This window comes from Pseudochaenichthys georgianus, chromosome 11 (genome assembly GCF_902827115.2).
Source record: "Pseudochaenichthys georgianus chromosome 11, fPseGeo1.2, whole genome shotgun sequence".
NCBI classification, from domain to species: domain Eukaryota; kingdom Metazoa; phylum Chordata; class Actinopteri; order Perciformes; family Channichthyidae; genus Pseudochaenichthys; species Pseudochaenichthys georgianus.
In genome coordinates this window covers 14,446,872-14,469,974 of record NC_047513.1, presented here as the reverse complement: position 1 = coordinate 14,469,974, position 23,103 = coordinate 14,446,872, and the positions used below count along the sequence as shown (strand labels likewise).

The 23,103-nt window shown below is 44.1% G+C and overlaps 1 protein-coding gene across 1 annotated transcript in view; it reads right to left on the bottom strand.

Annotated features, from left to right (window-relative positions):
- Positions 1 to 1,169: 1,169 nt before the first annotated feature.
- Positions 1,170 to 23,103, bottom strand: part of efna3a (ephrin-A3a) — a 58,622-nt gene continuing 36,688 nt past the window's right edge. The window contains exons 2-5 of the mRNA XM_034094733.2: positions 12,221 to 12,522; positions 11,910 to 11,975; positions 9,925 to 10,002; positions 1,170 to 3,537 (exon numbers count right to left, since the gene is read on the bottom strand). Of these exons, the coding sequence (XP_033950624.1) occupies positions 3,419 to 3,537; positions 9,925 to 10,002; positions 11,910 to 11,975; positions 12,221 to 12,522 (565 nt within the window). The 3' untranslated portion in view covers positions 1,170 to 3,418. The remainder of the gene's footprint in view (positions 3,538 to 9,924; positions 10,003 to 11,909; positions 11,976 to 12,220; positions 12,523 to 23,103) is intronic.

The following is a 23,103-nucleotide window of genomic DNA, read 5'->3' as shown; positions in this document are numbered from 1 at the left end:
CGGTGTTAATTCCCTTACATAACTATCCAGAGAAAGCCTCACTGCAGGAAACGAAGCCGGCTGATTTCTTGCAAAATGATGGTTTAAATTGCCAATTTAGGCCCTCGAGCAGAAGCTAAAACCCTTCTCCTGTTCTCTCAGTGTCAAAACACTGAAACTTTAATGTGCAAGTCCAAACCTATAAGTGGCAAAGGATTGTAAGCCAACACATACTGTGATATTCAACAATTATCAGGCTAAAAGCTCAAAATGTCAGACCGAATCAAAGTCAAACAGCTGTGAAACACATATAATAGACGGGATCGCTTAATTTACCTGCTGGTTTAAATACGGCTCACATTTCGTTGAGTATATTGTCACTCACAAAGTATATTAAATTAACTTGGAACGTTTCTTGGCGCATGCTCTGCCTTTGCACACACATGCAAACACTCTTTGACCCAGGTCTGGAAGTGAGGGGTTTGACAGCCGACAGCAGAGTCTGCTCTACTTCTTTCTCTCTAATGTGATATCTGGCCTGATGTGCAACATCAAAGACAACATCAAATCTGCCCTATCCGTCCCTTTAGACATGGACATTAGTGCATCTAAGACGTGTGTCCGTCCTCGTTGTCAGATTCTTTCTGTTCCGCGTACACAGATTAGAAAGAAGCCGACGGGCAAAGGGAAAGAGAACGATGTGTGGAGAAAGATTTGGGGAGACATGAATGGCTTGCAGGTGTTATTTTTTCTTTTTTTAACAGAGAGAGATGGATCGAGTGGTAGATGTGGAGTCGTGACTCCCCCCCACGCTGTCATTATGTTTTATGGCAGAAGACGTGTTTGGGAAACTGAAGCGAGGTGCCGTAAGGATGGGCTATGTGAGAAAGGGTGATAGTTTTACACCAAGAGTATGTGTAGCAAGGAGCGCTATCAACTCACAACCAACATATCTAAAAGTGGAGTGTGAGAGAAAGAGGGAGAGCCTCGCTTTCAAGTATGGTGCTTCAGAAAAACAAACAGAAGTGAGTGCAGAGTGAGTGAAGGTGAAGGAGTCACTGTTGAGATAAAGTAAGGGAACAGGGTGAAGGAGAAGGCTGCATGTCTTTTCTATGCACAGTACAGAGAGTTTGTTACACACTGATAAATAAACACACAGAAGTAAATCTGCAAAAAGATTTTAATCGGCATTGTTTTAAACATTCTTGGATCAATTTACAGTTTTTTTTACTCATTATTGTCAAAGGTAAACACATTTCTTGTGGTTGTCTTCAACACCAGTAAATGCTTTTCGCCCGCTTCCCAAACCCCGTAACGTAAACTAACATTACAGAAAAGCACATTCTCTCGCAACTCACTTGCATATTCAGATCCTACAAACGACTCCTTGACGGGTACGAAATTCCTAAATGCAACATACTCGAAAAAGCACAGACAAACACATTCTACATACATACGCACACAAATGTGCACACATGTTTTTTCTCTTGCTCGCGCTCGCGCGCGCGCGGGCACACACACACACACACACACACACACACACACACACACACACACACACACACACACACACACACACACACACACACACACACACACACACACACACACTCCATTACCGGCATGTATTATAAATATACATTACAATGCAGACTCCTTCGTTTTCGCAAGCGCAGCACTGGAGGAGCGCTGCCCTTCCGTCAACTGCGTCTTTGCATTAGTTGGTTTATGACATGCGCTTCAACATAATCTGTTTAGCAGTACCTGTTACATGAGAGCAGGGTCACTGAGGGTATATCCCAACTGATTAGTCATAACCAATAACCCTCTCTTTTTGTCAGGCATAATAACATCTGCCTAGTTATCTACACAAGCAAAATGCTGCAGTAAAAATGCCACTGTTTAAAAAGAAGAATACAAAAATGGCACAGTAGCTTATCAAGCAAAGGCCTTCAAATGCACATTAATAAATTAGGTAGATAAATAATATACTTTAATGTTAAAATAAATACATTTGAAAAGTAAATCAATTAAAAAAGCACAACATTGTAATCTGATTAATGCCAGCCTACGTTGTCCTGTATAACAATATAAAAAAGTGAACTTTATTTGCACATTCACACGTGTTTTCTTTTTTTCCCCTAACAAAATGGCGGCAGCGTTACTTTGAGACTCAAAGCACCGTTTCTCCTCAGGCACCTGTCGCACTCTGGCAACTGTATGGGGTCGTTTCCATGGTGACTGTGACTGCTGTAATGGCCATCAGCACTGATTGGCTGGGAACATGTGAAGTGGAAAGGAAATAGATGGGGTTGTCTGGGATTAAAAGGGAACTCGCTGTGGAGAGAGGTTTTTAAGAATTGTAAATTAGTGTTATTCTGAATGAGTCATGCTGATTGCTGCGAGGAGAAAGGATTGACCTCCGGGGAAAACTACGCCAAGTGCTGAAGGTCAATGCCTTGGAACAAAACACACATCTACCACATTTAAATGCCGTCAAATTACTAGTCCAGGGTCTGTATTTTTCTAGGGTTGTTACAGTGTGAAGGCAGGAAATGCAGACAAAGGACTTGTTGTAAGAGGGCACTCGCTATCTCCTAACAAACGCAGGCTTTGCATCTGTACCTATCACAAAGCCAGGGGTATTTCTGATGTCTGGTGAAAATGGATTCTTGAAAAGCCTGTGGATATCCTCACAAAGTCTTCCCCTTTTCTAAAGAGACATTTTGAGCATTTATAACCAGCAGCTCCCTCATACCAGCTCAACAACATTCTTCTATTTCCAGGATAATGGCAGCAGTTCTCACCAACGACTGAATATACATACCCTGTATAGATATTAATACACATCCAAAGTCCAGCTTGCTTTTTTACTGCATCTTAGTTGATTTTCATCCATCAGTACACTTTGTCCATGGTCCAAGGCCTAAACTTCCACTGCAAAGTCGAAGTTCGCCAAATTCTTCAAAGCCTACAGTCACAAAAAAGCTGAAGACAGAGCTGCTTACGATTCCACAGGTGATTTTTTTAAATATCCATGCTACAAAAAGAGTGTGTAGTCTACATCCAACTCATTAGTATTTCTCTTACTCACTTGCCTGCTGGCTGAATATTGGTTGTGGTCTCCATGTTGTAGCAAACACACCGACATGAAAAAATGCTGTGGTATTCATATGACGATGATGTTCAACGACACATGGAGGGTCAAACTACACTGATGTACATATGACAGCAAAAAGGCCTCTCCTTTTTTTTTTTTTTTAAAGTCTAGTGAAGTTCACTCAAGAATTTTTCCTTCGTCCTTTTGTTTGTGGTTCTGTTGCTCCTCTACTTTGTCCTCCTCTGTGTTTCTGCCAACGTTCACAACTGGGTGGATACAAAGCCCTTCGGACAAGGCGGTCCCAGCTATGCATCAAGTGTCACTCACGGTGACACGTCGCTAGGACAACAGGCCAGCAGACAGGAGCAGCATCGCCACGGTGAGAATAAGGCGGTCACGTGATGGGCTGCTGCCACTGACGCTTTTCTCCAGTTTGGGAACTTCAGGGTTAAATTCATCTGGAGAGAAAGTCACAGAAAGAGAACAAGTGAGAAGAGAGAAGAACGTGAGTGTGAAAGAACAAGATACATGGATGGTGTGTGTGTGTGTGTGTGTGTGTGTGTGTGTGTGTGTGTGTGTGTGTGTGTGTGTGTGTGTGTGTGTGTGTGTGTGTGTGTGTGTGTGTGTGTGTGTCAGACAGAAGGAAACAAACCATTACTACATTATTATTTCATCAATCTCAAGGCAATGTGTGATACATGCAAATTGTGCTTTAACACATGCAGAGCAAATGGCATGGTGCTATTAACAAACCACCAATTATCATCAGCACTGCTACAGTACATATGGGCCTTTCCCCCCTGTGGGATGGAGAATTAAAACACACTTTTGTTTCTGATCTGTTTTTTTCATATATTCCTCTTTTCACACTAATGATGATGTTATCCTAGAGGGATTTCAATCAAACCAAATTGCTATGGCCTTGCCATTGATTAGACACAACAGAACATTAGCTGGAGGGGAAAGAAAGAGAAAGAGCTGCGACAACACACTTTTTAATATTCAGTAAAAGGTGGATTGCACTGAGTCATTATGCTCTCTCTGAACATCACGTTTCCCATTATATCTAGACTCTAGAAAAAAATAAAACAAAAGGAACCAGACAGGGCTGTGTTGCTTACACAACCGTAAGAAAAGCCTGGACTGGCTCCACTGAGAATTTTTTTTTTCTTTCTATAAAGTAATTAAACTAAATGCAGAAAAAAGCTACAATTTCGTATTGAAATAACTCACATTAATGCATATAAGAGATATACACATGTGTAAGTGAAGTGGGGATAATAGAGGAGTTGTCATACTGATGTTATGTTGTATTATTAGAAAATGATTTGGGTTAAAACATCAAATTGACACTGGAAAGAGGACAAATACTTGTTTTGACTCAAGAAAGGAGATATCTATTTGATAAATTGTCTCTAAAAACCAAGACCAATCTTGCGTTTGTCTATCCAAAACTCATTACATTTACTTTACATCATGTCCCAGTGTGTAAGAGCTCCAGTTGGCGTATCTTCATCTAACAAATCAAACTGGCTTTCAACCGAGGATACAACAAACTAAGCTGGCAATACATTTTCAAAATGCTGTTTCACTGTTAGGCTAAATCCTTGCCTGGTGTTTGCGAAATATGACGCAGACAGTAATTGTCTGCAAGTTAAAACAAGGCATGTGATAAGAGATAGCAACAACAAAACATAACAGCTGATGTCTGATGAATGTACGGAATTCTGTTGGTGCCACGTCTGTCTGAGACCGCTCTGGTTTGTCCTGCTTGTGACTGGCACTTGCCCACGTCCTTGTTCTTAAGGAACACGAGGCATCTGTCAGTGGCGATGACACACGACACTGACATTCACACCACAGTGCACCGGCATGAACTCAAACTGAAAACAGTCTGTTAGGGAGAATATAAACCAGCACTACCTCGGGGCGGGGCCTCAGGTCGCAGTGTCTGTCCGGTTCGTCTCTACAAAAATGTCAATAACTCTCCTCTCTACCCGAGTCACTAGTGCCAATCACGTGTAGACCACTCCCTACCAAGGTCTATAAACTCCGCCCTTCAGGCCTGTCACTCCCTTCCTTCCGTCCAGAGGCTGCAGAACAAAGCGCTTTTCCTTTTGATTAAGGAAGGAATATGTTGAAGGAAAGTGAGCAGTTAATCCTGTGGATGCATTACATGATATAAAAACATCCATATTCTTCACACGTGCTGTAACCGCTCCAAAACCACCAGATTATAAAATAAAATGTTAAACGGCCTACTGGATCCAGTGTTTTAATGTGCACACCGCCTGGGATGTTCAGTGAACCACCACTCCACAGATTATAGTTTATTTCACTGAGTGACCAATGGAAGAGTCTTCAGCCATGTCTGCAGCCACAGCTCCACTCCACTAAAGTGGTTAATTTCGTGTGGTGTTACAGATTGTTTTGTGGATGTTAGAAGCTTTGACAAACACAAAGCTGCACTTTTCTGAAACCCTTGCTATTTTGAGATGCCGCTGTTGGAAGGTGAGTGTGGGGGGGCGGCGGGCGCCTCGGGCCATAACAAGTTATCAAGGGTCCACAGTATGACACCTAACATCATAGTACAATTGTGGGATACAGAAATCAATTTCCAAGCCTACAATGTGTTGCAGTCTCGCCGGAGTGTGGAGCACGCTGGTGAAGGAGCTCTCCTGTCCACGGGAAAGTGCCGGGGGCATACAGTGAGATAAGAAACATCAGCTCCAGACTGTTGATGAGTTGTCTGGTCTGATAACATCTCGTGCCACAGCCATGGTAGGCTCGCAGTGAGGCGTAAACAACAGGAGCCGATGGACCCATCATGTATGAGAAGAGCTCTAAAGGTCGGGGGGGGGGGGGGGCTTACGGCACATCTTTCTTCATACTGTTGCTACCTGGAGCTACCTCTAAGGAAAAAAGCATCAACACTATTTAATCAAGCTTATATAAAAAGAGATGCAGCTTCTGGTAGACTACAACTGATTAAACAAATCTAATATGAATATCTCTTGAAGGCCCAAATGACCTGATCTTAATTGCTGATCTTCATGTCAATTGTAAATGGTGTGATGGATGAATAACTTAATACTGATAAATACTATTACAACAAAACAAAATAAGCCCTTATCACAATAAATCACTATTTCCCCCATTCACAATATCTCTTATGAAAAGGCAATATTCGATATAGGCTCTATATACCTACACAAATCTACTATGATTCTGTGCTCGTCTTTGACCAGTTCAAATCTATTGTTGCTTTGATAAGGCAAACAAGGTTAAGAGGCCAGCTTGACAGGGGGTATCTGCACCAGAGGAAGTCCACCATGTTTCTGAATCAGTGTTTAAACTCTTCATGTCCACGAAGCCCTGGTCTCAGTTTGCTCGGTGCATCACAGCTATACCTCATGAATGATTTTCAGAAAGAATCTGCACTCAGAACAGATGAATCAAATGTGCCAGAGCCTATTGATGCGTCTCAAAATGATCCGTTGCATTTTCCGGTCCAGCACCTTATTTATAGTGCAGCCATCAGCCCTGTACTGCTGCAGGCACTCAATATAGGAGGACGTTGTTTAAGGGCAAGTCACAGATGGCAGATAGGACAGAGTATACAAAGCTTTGCTCCCGGAAACTATGCTTAATTTGAGCAGCAAGACTGATGTTGAACCCTTGTGGCACATGTGTGGCAACAAGCCGTTTGTTTCCAGATGCTCTAGCATAATGAATATCTGCTTTCTGCTATACAGAGCAACTGTGTGTGTCAAGGGATTAAGAGAATATAAATCACAAAAGAAGATAAATTAAGTCGATTCACACTTAAAGGATGATTCATTCTGCTTCATTACAACATGGATGTTGTTTTTCTCATTTGGGTTAAATAGTGGAATCATCAAAATAATGATATTGGAAGACTGTCTAATGGGGCAACAAAGAAGAGCCAGTCAGATGATCAGGCAGGTTGTAAACAAGCCAACAGCGTCCCATTTACCAAAAGGGCTTCACACGCACCGCTTGCACACAGATTGCAAATGGTGGCAGCGTCTCATTTCACAAATGATGAACTGCAGTGATTACAGCCGACAGCTTGAGTACTATTTGTATTGTTGGCTTCGACTTTCTCTTTAAAGTATGCTTTCTCAATGCTAATGTTTCTTACCATATCTGACCTATGTTTCAACATTTCAGCTACTAACTTATCAGTCCTAATACGACCTTTAGACATTACGAAAACAAGAAGTCATCAGAGGCCGGACTTATCCTGAAAACACCCTGTTAAATAAGAACAATGTGACGTAGAAGCAGAGCTAATATTAAAGTAACGAGGATGTCGGAAAGTCCAAAGCCTATGTGGAGAGAAGGAGGGAAGTGTTGATGCCGAGTCTGGTCCTGAGGGTGAGTCAGAGAGTGGGAGTCCAGCGGTCAGCTGGGCCATCACAGTTGTTTTTAAGTATGTGCATAAATCTGTGTGTCTCCATTTGGTTATTCCTCCACATGTATTCAGCAACATGCATCACAATGCTGGAGGCTATGATTCTGTCTGATTCCCTGCCAGTGTGTGTTTTTTTATATTAAATTCTACGTAAGCTCGAGCCCGAGTTACTGCTGAGCAATTCGCCCACCACTGAGCTCGTCTCTCTTCCTCTGCCCCCCCTCCCCCCTTTATCTGCCCCCACTCTGGTTTCATCTCTTTTTCTGCCCGTTTCTCTCAATTCAATTCAAAGGGGCTTTATTGGCATGAAAGTTAAATTAAACAATGCTGCCAAAGCATCACAGTACAAAATAATTAACAACATTAACATACATTTCAAATGTTTACATATTATTGATGATATATATATACAGTGATACAATTACATTTCAACACGTGTGTGTGTGTGTGTGTGTGTGTGTGTGTGTGTGTGTGTGTGTGTGTGTGTGTGTGTGTGTGTGTGTGTGTGTGTGTGTGTGTGTGTGTGTGTGTGTGTGTGTGTGTGTGTGTGTGTGTGTGTGTGTGTGTGTGTGTGTGTGTGTGTGTGTGTCATTCACTGTCCCTCAGGTTGTGGCATGTGTATAATAATAATAATAACAACAATAATGTATTAATTTTCTATAGCGCTTTTCTGAACCCAAAGATGCTTTACATTTGGGATGGAGGGTAGACAAACAAAACAACGACAAAGCCAAAAAGAAACAAAACACAACAGAAAAGCAGTCAGGAGGAAGTTGATTGAGAGGGGGGGGGCTTATGGATAGAGAGTTGAAGAGGTGGGTTTTGAGGCGGGACTGGAACAGGGTGAGGGACTCAGACTCACGGAGGTCTTGGGGGAGGGAGTTCCAGAGCTTCGGGGCTGCCACAGAGAAGGCTCTGTCCCCGAAGCTTGGCCTTGGGGATTGAAAGCAAACCGGCTGAGGAGGATCTGAGGGACCGGGGTGGTTGGTAGAGGGTGAGGAGGTCAGTGAGGTGGGGGGGGGGGCAAGATGGTGGAGGGCTTTGTAAGTGAGGACCAGGAGTTTGTAATGGATGCGGTGTGAAACGGGGAGCCAGTGGAGTTCTTTGAGGACCGGGGTGATATGATGCCATGATTTGGTGTGGGTGAGGAGTCTGGCGGCTGCGCTCTGGACACGCTGGAGTCTACTGAGGGAGGTGGAGCTGATGCCGTAGTTGCAATAGTCAAGGCGGGAGGAGATGAAGGCGTGAATAAAGTCGCGTCAGGCTGCCTCCTCCTCTCTCTCTCTCTCTCTCTCTCTCTTCTCCCTCTCTCTCTCCCTCTCTCTCTCTCGCTCTCGTCTCTCTCTCTCTCTCCATCTCTCTCTCTCTCTTCCTCTCTCTCTCATACTCGTCTCTCTCTCTCTCCTCTCTCTCTCTCTCCGGTCCTCTCTCCTCTCTCATCTCTCTCCTTCTCTCGTCTCTCTCTCCTCTCTCTCTTGGTCTCAGTTTCCATCTCAGGCAGGTCACACTCTCTTAGCCCTCGTCACAGACTGCCCACAGCTCCCAGAAACAAGCATACTAAATGATTCCCGGCAAGAAGCTTTTACGAAAAAGAGAAATACAGGGTTTATGTAACCACTCCGCTGCACAATTGACTCGCTCGCTGACATGTTTTCTCTTTAAGTAGACATGGACCTTTTATTCCCTACAAGAGCTCTACTGACCTTGTGGAGGTTCTACCTGTGAGTGAGTGGGAGTGTGATAGTGAGTGTATGACTTGTAGGATATGTTAACGTGGTGTATCAGCTATGTCGAGTTTCAAATTGATCCAATACTCAGACTCTTTCCCAGTGTTTCCCAAATGTGTATATCACTGTGTGAAACTCATTTAAATAACCTTATGGAAGGCAACATGAGGCCAGGGATAGTGTTCAGACAGTACCACAGTGTAGAAATACCCTGTTAAGAGTCTTGCATTTAAAACACATTATATGTTGTATTATTCATCTGAATAAAGTAATAGTACAATATTTGCCCCTGAATTGTAGTAGAATAATTAAATAGCAGGATGAAAAACTATGTTTTTAATTAAGTACAGTAGTTGAGTAAATGAAGGTTGTATACACAAAATACAGTATGTGTATGAGAAATGAATGGCGTGTCACTACTGCTGAATCACTCCAGGTGCACTGCTCATACTGTAGTCTTACTGAATCAGTCTCTAGAGCACAAACATAAAGGGTTTACTCATCAACCATCCGTGGTCTGTGGATTTTCTTTTGCCAAACATAGAATACAAAAACCCTAACAAATGACTGGTTCCTTTCCATATTGAGTGAGGCACAAATTGAGCTTTGCAGGCTCAGCCAAATATTGACCAGCATCTGGCAATTGGCTGCTGTACATTTTCAGCAGCTCAGTCACTCACCAATGTTGTGTATTTTGATGTTTGGCCTGACTGTGTAGTCGGGAGAGGTCTGACTGGAGTCATCATCTGCCTGGGAAACTGAGCGCACACACACACACACACACACACACACACACACACACACACACACACACACACACACACACACACACACACACACCACACACACACACACACACACACACACACACACACACACACACACACACACACACACACACACACACACACACACACACACACACACACACACACACACACACACACACACACACACACACACACACACACACACACACACACACACACAGACACACATAGAGATATAAGATAGTATTATAAATAACTATTTATATATACATGCAGAAAAATAACACCTCATTAAAATGACAAGACAGGGTAAAATGTGCATTTCAGGCACCACTAAATTGTATACAGATATAGCAGAGTGTGGAGCAGTTGGTGTGCCCGTGCCACTGAAGAAATCCTGCACTGAGAATCATACTTCCATCTGAAAATTAAATGCATTTGGAACCGGTTGATTGAAATCATTTTAACATTAGCTGTCCGTCTAGACATAGAATTACCTTGTGTCTGCATTGCCAAAACACCCATGAATGAATGACGTGTTGGTGTGTCTTTTGTGTGTGTTCTGCTTCTTTGTGAGCCTTTGATTGTGCCCAGTTAGGAGGATGAAATAGCATTTAGAGTGAATCTACATCGAAGCTGGTAGCAATCAAGTTGCAGCTCTCCGCTAATGTAAAGCATATGTCTGAATATTCACATCTCTGTCTTATCTTAACGCCGAGTGAGGGTTGAGGTGGGAGACACGCAGGGAAAATGAAAACGACCTGCAGGCAGCTCAAATCAACAGCTTTCTGATAGCAAGCTGTTAAAATGACCTTGCTGAGCAAAGGTTGTGGATTGTAAACTGACTAAATGCACCAATGCACACACAGCCAGTCATGCACACACGGACACATTAAAAAGATTTACGGCCGGCAAAACTAGCGTGGGTAGACACACACACACCACACACACACACACACACACACACACACACACACACCACACACACACACACACACAAACACACACACACACACACACACACACACACACACACACACACACACACACACACACACACACACACACACACACACACACACACACACACACACACACCACACACACACACACACACACACACACACACACACACACACACACAGCACGGACACACGCGGCGATGCACACAAACACACACAGAAGCAAATGGAGGCGTGGAAGACACATCAATAGATTAGCCGTGACACTGGGATGGAGGGGGGGGGGGGGTGAGTCTAGGTGATGTGTACACACAGGGGCTGACACTGGCCTGAGTGTGGGATGTATTAGTGCTGACAAGGTTACAGGAGAGGGGGGGGGGGCTCTCAGCACCGGGCTCTCTGATCAAAGGCCTGCAGGGGAGAAAGCAGGCTACCAGGGTAAAAATAACACACACTACACAGGGCAGCAGGCATCACAGAGCCAGAGAGAGAAGAAGGAACAGACAGTCGGGGAGAGGGATGAGGTGGGAGGGGGTGGTCAAGAGAGCTTTGGCAGAGAGAGAGAGTTGGGGAGTGACAGAGAGAGCTGCATTTTTTTTTTCTTTACATATTTGCAACGGCTTCACGAGAGCATGCCATTCACAGAGAGAGCGATAGAGCATTACTGTAATAGCACTGAGATAGAGAATAACATTAAGCCGCCATTCTCAAAGTATGCTTCGAGGGAAAAGACGCCATCATCAAAACTTCAACAAGTGAGCAGGCGGCAACCAAAAAAAAACTATTGTGAGATGTTAGTTTTGTGTCTCTTTGTGCGTTTCATTCTGCCTCTGTGTGTTTAGAAGAGGAGGGGAGAGGAAAGTGGAAGGGTAGTGACACATGAGGGGAAGAAATGGATTTAAATGGAGGTAAGACGGGGTTGTTGGGTCTCACCGGTGGAGCAGCAGACGTAGACCCTCATTCTCAGGCAGCTGTGGCCGTGGTGGTGGGTGGGCGTGGCTAAAACACAGAGCAAACACACACACACACACACACACACACACACACCATGTCAACGTTGTGCCCTCTGCAGGCCACCCTCAACATCAGCTGTGCAAAGTGCAGCGCTGCAGCTTTTGTCCCCAGCTCAACTTCCAGAATCTATTAGCAACACCCTCTCGCCAACAATACGTGACAGCAGCTGCAGGGAAGATGTTCAGCACTCTATGCATCACAATAACCCAGCGCCTGCAGGCCTGACTCACAGATGTAGTAGTACTCCTGGCCCACATTGAACTCGTAGCCCAGCGAGAAGGCGCTGTAGCGCTGGAACTTCTCGGAGAACTTGATGGGAGAGTGGGGCGCGTGAGGCCGGTTGCACTCCCAGCGCTTGAAGCCCAGCTGGGGGTCGCAGGTGCGGTAGCCACGGTAATTGACCATGTAGAGGATGTACTGCTCTGCCATGCTGCGCTCCAACGTGCCGCGCTGGCTGGTGTTGTAGTGCGGGCAGTAGATGTCGAGGTAGTCGTTGACGCTCACCTGCACCGTGAATCCCTCTTTTCGCAGCCTGAATGAAAAAGACATACAGAAGAGGAGAGGGAAGTTAGGGTTTATTTACTCAATTTAAAATACCTAAGATAACAAATGATATAGAGTACAATACATGGCAGAAAACCAACAGGCTTATTCAAAGCCTCCACTTCAATAATGCCACAATTTCACATTGTCAGAGAACACATTATGAGCATAACAATACGGAATGAGAAATACAATAGGAAGAAAAGCCTGAGAGAACTGTGGATTAGTAACTAGGGCTTCAATTGTTTTCATTAAAGGTTAAAGGAGGAGTTTGTCATTTGGAGGCCTGTTGCCAGCGTTAGGTTGCCAGGCAACCAGACACCTGAAAAACAAGTTTTTCCCAGTCAAGAAATAGCCCAGCACATAACACCTAATAAAACTGCAACTGTTTTTAGACTCTACAAAGAAACAAGATGTATCATGTAAACAGGTTAGTTTTAAAGGTGTTGGGAAGCAGATACTAGTGGACAAAGCCAGGCTAGCAGTTTCCCCTGTTCCCAGTCTTTATGCTAAGCTAAGCTCATGACTGTAGCTTCATATTGAACAGTAAGATCTTAAACAGATGTGTTTTTCTCATCTCACTCTTGGGAGGTAAGCAAATAAGAGAATTTCCAAATGCTTGAACTGTCCCCTTAACCTCGCAGTTCTCTTGATAGTCAATCATTTGATCCTTCAGTCTGTAAAAAAATGAAACATGTTTTCAAGACCCAAAAGTCCCAAGGCCCCTTCAATGGAAACCCAAGAAAATTAATTTACAATGACATAAAACTGAGCACATACTAGTAAATGTAAAAGCCACACAAAGAGGCAAGAGAGCTATAAACATTTCCCCTAAGCGCACATTAACACCCTCTTCTCTTTGAGCGAGATACTATTACACCTTTCTCCCCCCTCTACCTATAAAAATACACATTCCCTCTCTTCATTTCTCGTAGCGAGTCTTAGGACAGTGCTGAGAATGATAATCTGCCCTCTTGTCTTTCCCCCTGAGCCAGCCAGGTCATCGAGGCGGAAGGAGATCCTGTCAGTCGGCCTGCACACGGTTTCTATGACGACAGTCGGCCTGCACACGGTTTCTATGACGACACACTCTATGACGAGTGTGCTGCATGCAGGTAAGGAAGGCCACTCTAAGGTAAAGTGTGCGTGACGTACATGGCAGTACAGTATCCGTGATTCAAGGTTCCTCACTGAGGCGATGATGTGGCATGGTTTTGCATTCCGCCACCACACTGTGATCTTCACTGTTTATAATACTAAGTATACCTATTATGTAAATTACACAATCTGTAATTAGACAAAGTAGAAGTCATTAAAAGGGCTCCTGCAGGTGAGCTGATGAGAAGGGAATTCACTTGGCTGCAGTGATGAGTAACTTGCACCAACTATAGCAGTAATGACTCTTTTTCACCACCAGGTGGAGGTATTGCGCTGTCTGTTGTTAAAGAGCTAACCTCCCCTCTTTCACTCATTCTTTCTCTCCCCTGCTTCTTTCCTACATATTTTCTGTTACACACATACAGAGTAGCACACACATCACCCCTCACTGTGTATGCATTGTGCCTACACACACGCGCACAAAGCTGCGTGTGTATCCGTGCATACGTTACTGGGTCAGGCCCCCTGAGAGATTATTATTCAATTACAAAATGTGGATCAGAAATGTCATAACACCTCTCCCTCTCTTTCTGTCTTGCCATCTTCCTCACTGTTCTCTTACAACTCTTTACTGGATCCTCACCTGCACCATCCTTCTCCTCTCCTCTCCTCTACTCTCCTCTCCTCTCCTCTCCTCTCCTCTCCTCTCCTCTACACACACACCACACACACACAACACACACACACACACACACACACACACACACACACACACACACACACACACACACACACACACACACACACACACACACACACACACACACATCACACACCACACACACACACACAACACACACACACACACACACACACACACACACACACACACACACACACACACACAGCACACACACACACACGCTGAGGCAGATGAATATCAATTCTCTTAACCAGTGTTCCTTTTTAGGCCCATCAATCTTATCTGTGCTTTCTGTCCTCGCTGCTCAGATGTGAGATGACAGACTTTTGTCTTGCAGTGTTGCAGGGAGAGACAACACAGCTATGCTTCAAAGGGACTATATTTAGAGAGGGGGCTTGGTGGTGGAGGAGGGGAGGAAGTTTGGGATGGGGAGAGAAGGGCATAAAGCAGTACAATGGGGGTGTGCGGTAGAAAGAATGGTAGGCAGATAGACCTAGGGGTGAATATGAAAACATGCCATGAGGCGAATCCTGGATGTGTGCGTGTAAAAAGTCTGAGTGATGGAGTCATTGAGAAATAGGTGAGAGGAGCCGAACGCAAGTGTGTGTGTGTGTGTGTGGTGTGTGTGTGTGTGTGTGTGTGTGTGTGTGTGTGTGTGTGTGTGTGTGTGTGTGTGTGTGTGTGTGTGTGTGTGTGTGTGTGTGTGTGTGTGTGTGTGTGTATGTGTGTGTGTGTGTGTGTGTGTGAAATAGTATGTATGGATAACACTCAATGCTACTGCTCCTAGTACTATGGGTTAAAAGCAGAGAGCACATTTCACTGTGTGTGCTGTGTGCTGTGCGCATGTATGTGTGACAAATAAAGAGGGTTTGTTTCATCCTCCGATTCGACTGAGAGAGTACAGCAAATGCTGCTAACTCACAAGGGATATCTTTTTTCTTTATGCTTTAACATTTACTGGTTTGAGAACATATAACATATTTGCACGAGAGGCCACTTAACGAACAATAAAAACGTTTTTTGATGTATCCATGAGACTTCAGTGTACAAGCTGTGGATGAATCTAGTGCGATACAACAATACATTTCTAAACAAATCACTATTTCTGATGAATGTATTGACTCTCTAGCCTAAAACATTTCAGTAAGTGAGTAAAATGCTTGTTTTGTCCAACCCGCATTCAAAAACCCAAGTATGTGAGATCTAAAAATAAACAATTCCTTATATTTGAGCAGGACATTTGGCAATTATTTCAGCTAGGTAAACTCTTATTTCCTGTAAACAATTATTTCAAGTGTCACCAATTATCTTTCCATGTTTCATCCCCAGATGAACATGCGGTTCTGTTACTTTACTGTTTACTGTTTTGGTTATCACTTCAGCTTCAGTAGACATAGCTACACAGCAGGAGGACCATTTGCACCAATCGTAAAGCCAGCGATATCAGAAGCAGGAGGAGAAAGGAGGAAGGAAAAACGACTCTGGAGGAAGAAGAGAAGGCAAGGTGGTGCAGAAGAGAAGAAAAAAGAAACAGGAGACTACAAGGGTGGGGTGAGAAGAACGGGCTGGCTGGGTGAGAGGAGTCCCTCTAGGTGTACACTGTTATATAAGCAGTCCACTTAGCGGCACAAGACAGAGAGGTTGCAGGGCAGAGAGGACAGGAGAGGAGAAACAGAAGAAGGGGGTGAGAGGAGATTTAATAAGTTACAGTGGTGAGGGGGGGGAGGAAGGAAGGGAAACGCACTGAATGATGACAACAAAGTGAAAAGCACAGAACGAGAGGCAGAGACAGACAGAGACATAGTGCTCCCCGGGGATGGACATATATGTGGTAAAAGTGCATAAAAAAGACTGATGGCTCTCATTCTCTCGTTGTCTCTCTTCTCCCGCAGCTCAAATCTCTCCGCCTCTTCCCGCTGTGCATTGTCTCTGTGCTGCTTTTTCTGTCTCATCATCATTTTCCTATGAGTGGGAGTGTGCAGCTAGTTAGTAAAGGCTGCACTTGTGGTGAAGACTGCCAGGGGAGGCAGATAGCGGGGAAAGAAAGAGAGGTAAAGAGGAGGGGGGGAGAGGAAGACAAAGATAGCACCACTGCACCTTTCACTTCTGCGCTAAAAAGAGTCTTTGGAGGATACTGCCGGTATCAATAAATAACAATGGAAAGGCATACAGTGGACAAAAACAGAACATCTTCTACAGACACAGAACACATTTAATTTTTGTAGGAACAAATAAAACACCAGAAATAATCATTTGTAAGCAGAGACGAGGAATTAACAGGGGATATTTCCCTCACCTTCCACGCGAGCGGTGTCAATCACTATTGTTTTGCTCCTCTGAGCGTAAAACTGAAACAAATCCATGTCATTTTTCTCTATAATAGTTTTGCCAGATATCATCAAAGAAGAAATATACGCGCTGCTGACTTTCAAGGAAAATGATACCAGCGCAATTCTATTTGTTTTTTTCCCCCCTACTGACATAAATGGATATGAAAAGTCTAAATTCATCGAGGTATTCTCCACAGTCTGAAGTCAGTGGCGTTTCTTTCTGCTGCTGCAGGTTCATACCAGAGGCGCAAACTGTTTTGGAAATCCATTAAAACAGCTTGAAGAGACAAGTTGTTGCTTTTGACAAACAAAGTCCAACCTTGCAGTAGAAAAGGCTGTAATAGATTCTGACTGCGGGGTAACAAGAAAAAGAACACTTGGGTTTTCACTCTGAAGCTATTAATGCTGTCAAGAGTACAAAGACACCAGTACTTTTCTTTCTAAATTCACAAAGCAGCAGGGGGTTGACTTTTGTGAAATAATATCATGAGTGCACACTGGAAAATGAAATTGACTCATGAAGGCCTTTATTTATTTTTTTAGCAAAGTGGTTTTAATATTTCCCATTATTTTAATTTCAATGCCAACATATTTTTTGTGCCAGGATTCCCTTTTTCTGGCAAATATTTCAACAAGTTGACCTCCAATTTGCTCTATGTGTTGGTTTGCACGTCTACTATTTACCCTGAACCGATTATTTCCGTGTCAAAAGTAGCACCGTGGCGGTATGATTCAATTTAAAGAATCTACTTTTGCATAATTGCTCGTCGGTGCACAGACTATCACACCCAGTGCAGCAACAGGAAGTAATCTATGTCTAATTAACTGTAAAGATGTTTCTTGGTGTCTGCGTTGTTTGTCATTAAAGCTTTCCAAGATGGCTGCCATGAAAAATGAGTTCATTAGACTTTTACAACCATCTTGTTCTTCTTCAGGGACACTGTCTGAGTTATCGAAGCCGCTCAGAGTAAAGATGAGGTCAGCACGGCCTCTTCATTGATGACTTTAAAACACACACTCTCAGGGGTAATCTACATCAGCCTCATCAGGAGGATAAGCTACCGATGCGCGAAATGGCGTGACTTTAAAGCCATCCACCGATCGCCTGTTTACCGCCGACAAGACACCTTCAATCCAGTCCCATGGCAGGGACAAGCTGGGCTCTACGGTTTTTCTCTGTACCTCAGCACCAAAACTCATTAGTTGTGCACGCACACATGCGCACAAAGGACACAGACAACATCAGACATGCATGCAAGCGCACACAAACACGCAATATCTCCTGTGAGTCCTCACTGATTGAGTTAACGCCGCAATTAACGGCCCGGTTTACAATGTTTCGATCCAAAATGGAGGACTGAGGGAGAAACAAGTGCTGAGCCAGACTGCAGGAAGAGGCAGACGCTGCAACTCTCTTCCATTACTATCAGACCACTGGGAGCCATCCCCCAGTTTCCTCCACAACCTCTGTCCACTCCGGCCTCAAAGAAATTGAGGAACATTACCTTTTCATATTTACCCATTTCAGTATCACCTCCCCACGGCTCATTCCCCTGCCCTCTACCTTTGCTTCACTCGTTCCAGGAGCTCTGCCACATTTCTCTCCTGCCCTTTATCTAATTCAGGGAAGCTTCGCAATAACGTTTTTAACATTTACAGATCCCCCGCACCCGGGAGCTATTCTGTACTGCTGCATCACCTACCCACAGCATATTCTGCTGAAATCTTGCTCAAGGACACCTTGACAGGAATTCCCTTTTCATCCGATGCTGAGTCTTAACAAATCTTTAAGCTAAAACATATGACTTACGAAAGAGAAAGATTGTCTTCATATTCACAGTGTGCTCCACTCTCAGCCTCAAAAATGCCAACGCTTTCAAACCAAATAAATCACTGCGGTAATTATTACATCTGTGATGATGTTGGTAGGTCATGACATTTACACAGCATGCCAATAACAATGATGTGAAACAATTTCATAACGGCAGAATTAAACGCTCAATTGCGGCTGTAGTTTGAACATGCAGAAAGTTATGGATTTCAGCTTTAAAGTGATATTTTATTGATCCCCTATAAGCGAAATTTGTGCTCCCCCCTCTCAGCAGGAGGTCACAGTGCAGCCTCAGCTAAAGAACAGCATCCAGCAGCTTGCGGGGCAGAATCTTGCCGACACAGATGCCAAGAAATGGATCTTTCAGTTGAAAGGACGGACTTTCTGCCGATTCCTCCCTGCAGCTCAGTTGCTGGGTGTCTCCCTCAGCCTCGCTTCGGGCCGCTCCTGCAGGAAAGTGGGTGTAATGGAGCTTCAGGGACCCGTTCAGAAATGTAAATATTAGCCATTTTAACTGTATGCACATACTGTATGAGAGCGGCATGCAGTGGCGCTTCATAATAAAGTACAAAGAATTTCTTGCAGCACGCGAGGAATTATCTGCCAGGCTGATGGAGGAGACGATGAGTCAGGACTCGAGCCTCAGCTGCTAGCTTCGACTAAATAAACAACAAATACACACAAGTTCCCAATCTGGGGGTTTGGGACCCTCCAACAGGATCACCAGATGATAACAATGATAGCAATTCAGTGGCAAACCCACTCAAAATGTCTGATAAAAGAGCTTCATCTGTCAGTTGTGTAATTAAATAATGCATCCTTTCGTCTATAAAACATCAGAATTTCTCGCAGCCTAAAGGAACAGCTTCCTTTGTCAGACCAGCTGGTCTAAAAAGCAAATAAATTCAATAAACATCGACACAAAACAGAGAAAAACTCAAATGCTAACACTTGGCCAATTAAAACTAATCGTTTTACTACTATGTGATACACACAGATTTGTTTTACTGTAATGTGTCATTCCTCTTGTAACACCCTAAATAGTTTTACCTGTTCAAACTTCAATAACGTATTGCTTAGTGTTTGGAAGTTGCCTCGATGGGCTTCTGTATTTGAATTGTGGAATTGAGGGAAACAAAACTGATGATGATCAACATAATAACACCACAGCCACAGGGCCAAACTCTGATGAAATCACTTACACAGCATTATGGGTCGCTGGCAGCTTGCTCAGAAGAAATATGAACGGCATAAATTCCATTGATTCATCTGTGTGGCTTAAGCTGCTCTTTACTTTCGAGACATCCACAGAGGAAGTTTAAATATCAAACAGAAATGTAGATGAATATTGAATATTAAACCGTGGCTCTCCTCCAACTAGACTCTTTGCATAAAATAAATGTAATTGAGGCCACTAGGCATATTTTTTTCCCTTTTATTACACTGAAATGTTTCCAACGACCACTTGGGAATGCTTTTCTGGCTGAAGCTGCCCCTGTGCTCGAGGCTTTGCATCGGTGTGGCAGCTCAGACTGGCAGCAATACAGCGAGCACTTTAGCGAGCACTCAAATTCAGCAATCAAACTCCATATTTTAATGACTATGCTTTAGTTTAATGCAACTGGGATTTTGAGTGGCTAAACTATCTGGGCTGGAGTCATGTAATGTCCAAAAGTCTGCTCATGCAGAAATTGTAATCATTAAAACGGGATAGATGACACACACGCACAAAAGAGAATAAAATGGAGAATGGGAAAAGATAATGGGAATCCCTCTTGTCCTAATGAAGAATGAAAATCTTCAGCGGTATGAGGGGTGAAGTTAGACCCCGGTCACGATCAGCCTCCAATAGTCATCCATCCGCCCGAGTTGGTGGTGCGATTATATCCTGCGACAAGCCGTGATAACAAGGGCCCACCTCTCCTAAGGTGAGGCTCTAATTGTCCCTCACTATAAAGGCTCCAGCGCCCACATCTGCTCTCTGCGCGAGCCCACTTCTCATTTACTGTCTCCCATACATCCCCCTCCTGCCTCTCATTCACTATTTATCTGACTCTGCAGAATGATGTCGTCAGATAATGAAACTCACAACTCATTCTCCACAGAGCCCTTCTCCTGCAAAGGTCCTGCATTCATATATTGATAATGGACCCCACCAACTCTGTGAAAATGGCTCAAGTTTTATTTATATAGCACATTTTAAAAACGAATTTTGGTCGAGCTAATGTGCTGTACATGGAATAAAAACACTTTGCGATAGCAAACAGAAGACAATAAATTACAACAGAAAACACAGGGAAATGTCATGAGTCGTGCTCCGCTCTGACTAGAAGGCCAGGGAGAAGAAGTGAGTCTTCTTTAGTGTCGATTTAAAAAACCCCTAGGGTCTGGGCCGACCTCACATGGAGGGGCAGAGTGTTCCAGAGCCTAGGGCCAGCTGCTGCGAAGGCTCGGTGACCTCGGGTTTTGAGCCTGGTCTTGGGTACTATCAGCAGCAGCTGAACAGGAACAGATACAATATACTACAAAGGCAAACTGAAAATCACTATCGAGGGCAGGTATCAATGTTTTTATGTAGAGTCGCCTAAACATCTGTGTTGAGTCTATGCACCTAATGCCCATATGGTGGCTGCTGCATTATGAAAATAAAACCGTTTGAGTACTTTCAGAAAACAATTAATGAAGTGCAAATTAGACCATAACATTTTGTAAAACTGGCAATAAAAAATAGATAAAAATTCAAAGTGTCTTTAAAAAAACCTTCACAACCTCTATCAAGGACACAGCCTTAAACATTTTCTTTGAAATCTGATCTGAACATTGTTGGATTAGCGGAAATGACACAGAAGCTCGACACGAACGATCATTATCTTTTCACTTGGTATTGAGTCTGACTAAAAGGTGTGGGCACTCCGGGGGCCCCAGGCAGAAGAGGGGGCATGTCTCCCCCCCCGGTGGAGCGGAGATTGCTAAACTGACATTTTGAAGCAGCTTTTGACGGCGCGCTATGCATAATGCCCCCTTAGTGGGGTTGCCGATGTGTCATTGCAGTAAATTCAAAGGGGGTTTAATGTTGTCGTTGCTGTGGACCAATTTCATCGACCTTCTTTGGGGGCCCCCTTCTAGTCCGGGGCCCCAAGCAGTTGCCTGCCTTGCCTGTCGGCAAACGGCGCCCCTGGGTGTGGGTACATTGTGGCAGCCGAAGCCAAATGCTGCCTCTTCTTGTCACAGACCAGACCTGTTTCTTTAGGGAAGACATCACCAATTTCAATTGTAGTTCTGCTGCTTAAATATAAAGGGTGCTGTCCTTAGAGAGAGAGAGCGTGAGGCAGACAGGTAGAGAGACAGAAAGCGAGATAGCGGAGGGGAGGGGAGGTGACACACAAAAGAAGCTCTTATCAAGATGAATTATCCACACGCCCTCAGCGAGGGTGCCAGGCAGCTCCCGCTAGGCCGCAGTGGCCATGTGCTCATCTCACCCATTTCCAACTGTCCAGACACTGACAGAGCAGAGGACACACAAGAGAAGAACAGTTCAAGAGATAAATCAGTATAGTATTCATGGATCCAAAAGATAAACAAAGACATTCAACAACTGTGTGTGGAAAAGTGAATGTGAAAAAAACATTCGAGTAAAATGTAACACTAATGTAAATCCACAGATGCTTCCTCGCCCTGTAAAATCAATGCCATTTCCATTATCAAGGTGTAGTATACAAGCTTTGAAGTTAAAGTGTGGGGGCTCGGCTGCTCTCACAGGAAGTCAACCACAGTAGGGTATTCACTTTAAAAAAAATTAAAAAATAACTCCTGTCTTTAAGCCCCGAATCTGGGCTGGCACACATATCTCTCTCTCAGCCAGGAAGAGAACAAAGACAGGAGAGAGAGGGGGAGAAGAAGAAAGGAAGATGAAGGAAAGTAGTTCTGGGTCAGATTTATACTGGACGATATTCAGGCAGCGCCAAACTAATGGATGCCAAGTAGAATAATCTGGTCTTTTATCTCCAAGCCATGGCAACTTCAGGGCTTCATGAACGCACGCCAGCCCCCTAAAGACCACCACACACACGGCCAAACACACAAAACATCAAGCAAAAGTAATACACTCCCCGGTGACAGGGGCTAAATGCAACTTACAGTGTTACCGAATAAACACCCTGACGTCATTTTCAGCTTGTGTATCCCCGAATACACTAAACAAGCGGTAGTGCAAATGCACACAACACTTCCGAGCAGGCTGACATAAATAATTCACCTGTTTTCTTAAAATAACCCATCGCCCTTTTAAAAAAAGATATCCTCTTTTTTCTTTGTGCAAACAATCCTCCAGCTCCCACAGCAGACTGGTCATGGAGTAATTATTTACACGTTCCACCAGAGAGCACTGATAAGAGCCCACATTGGAGGAGAGGGGACGGGGGACGGGGGACGGGGGGGTCTGCTCAGGTAGCATGTCAATCTGTGGCCCATTAGCAGGTGGCGCTCGGCAGGCGTGTTCAAAGCAGCTCCCAGGGCACGACGAGCCCCTCTTGAATAATTGACCGACCACGGCTCTCACTCCTCTCTCTCTCTCCTCTCCTCCAAATGTTCTTTTTTTCCACCACCTCT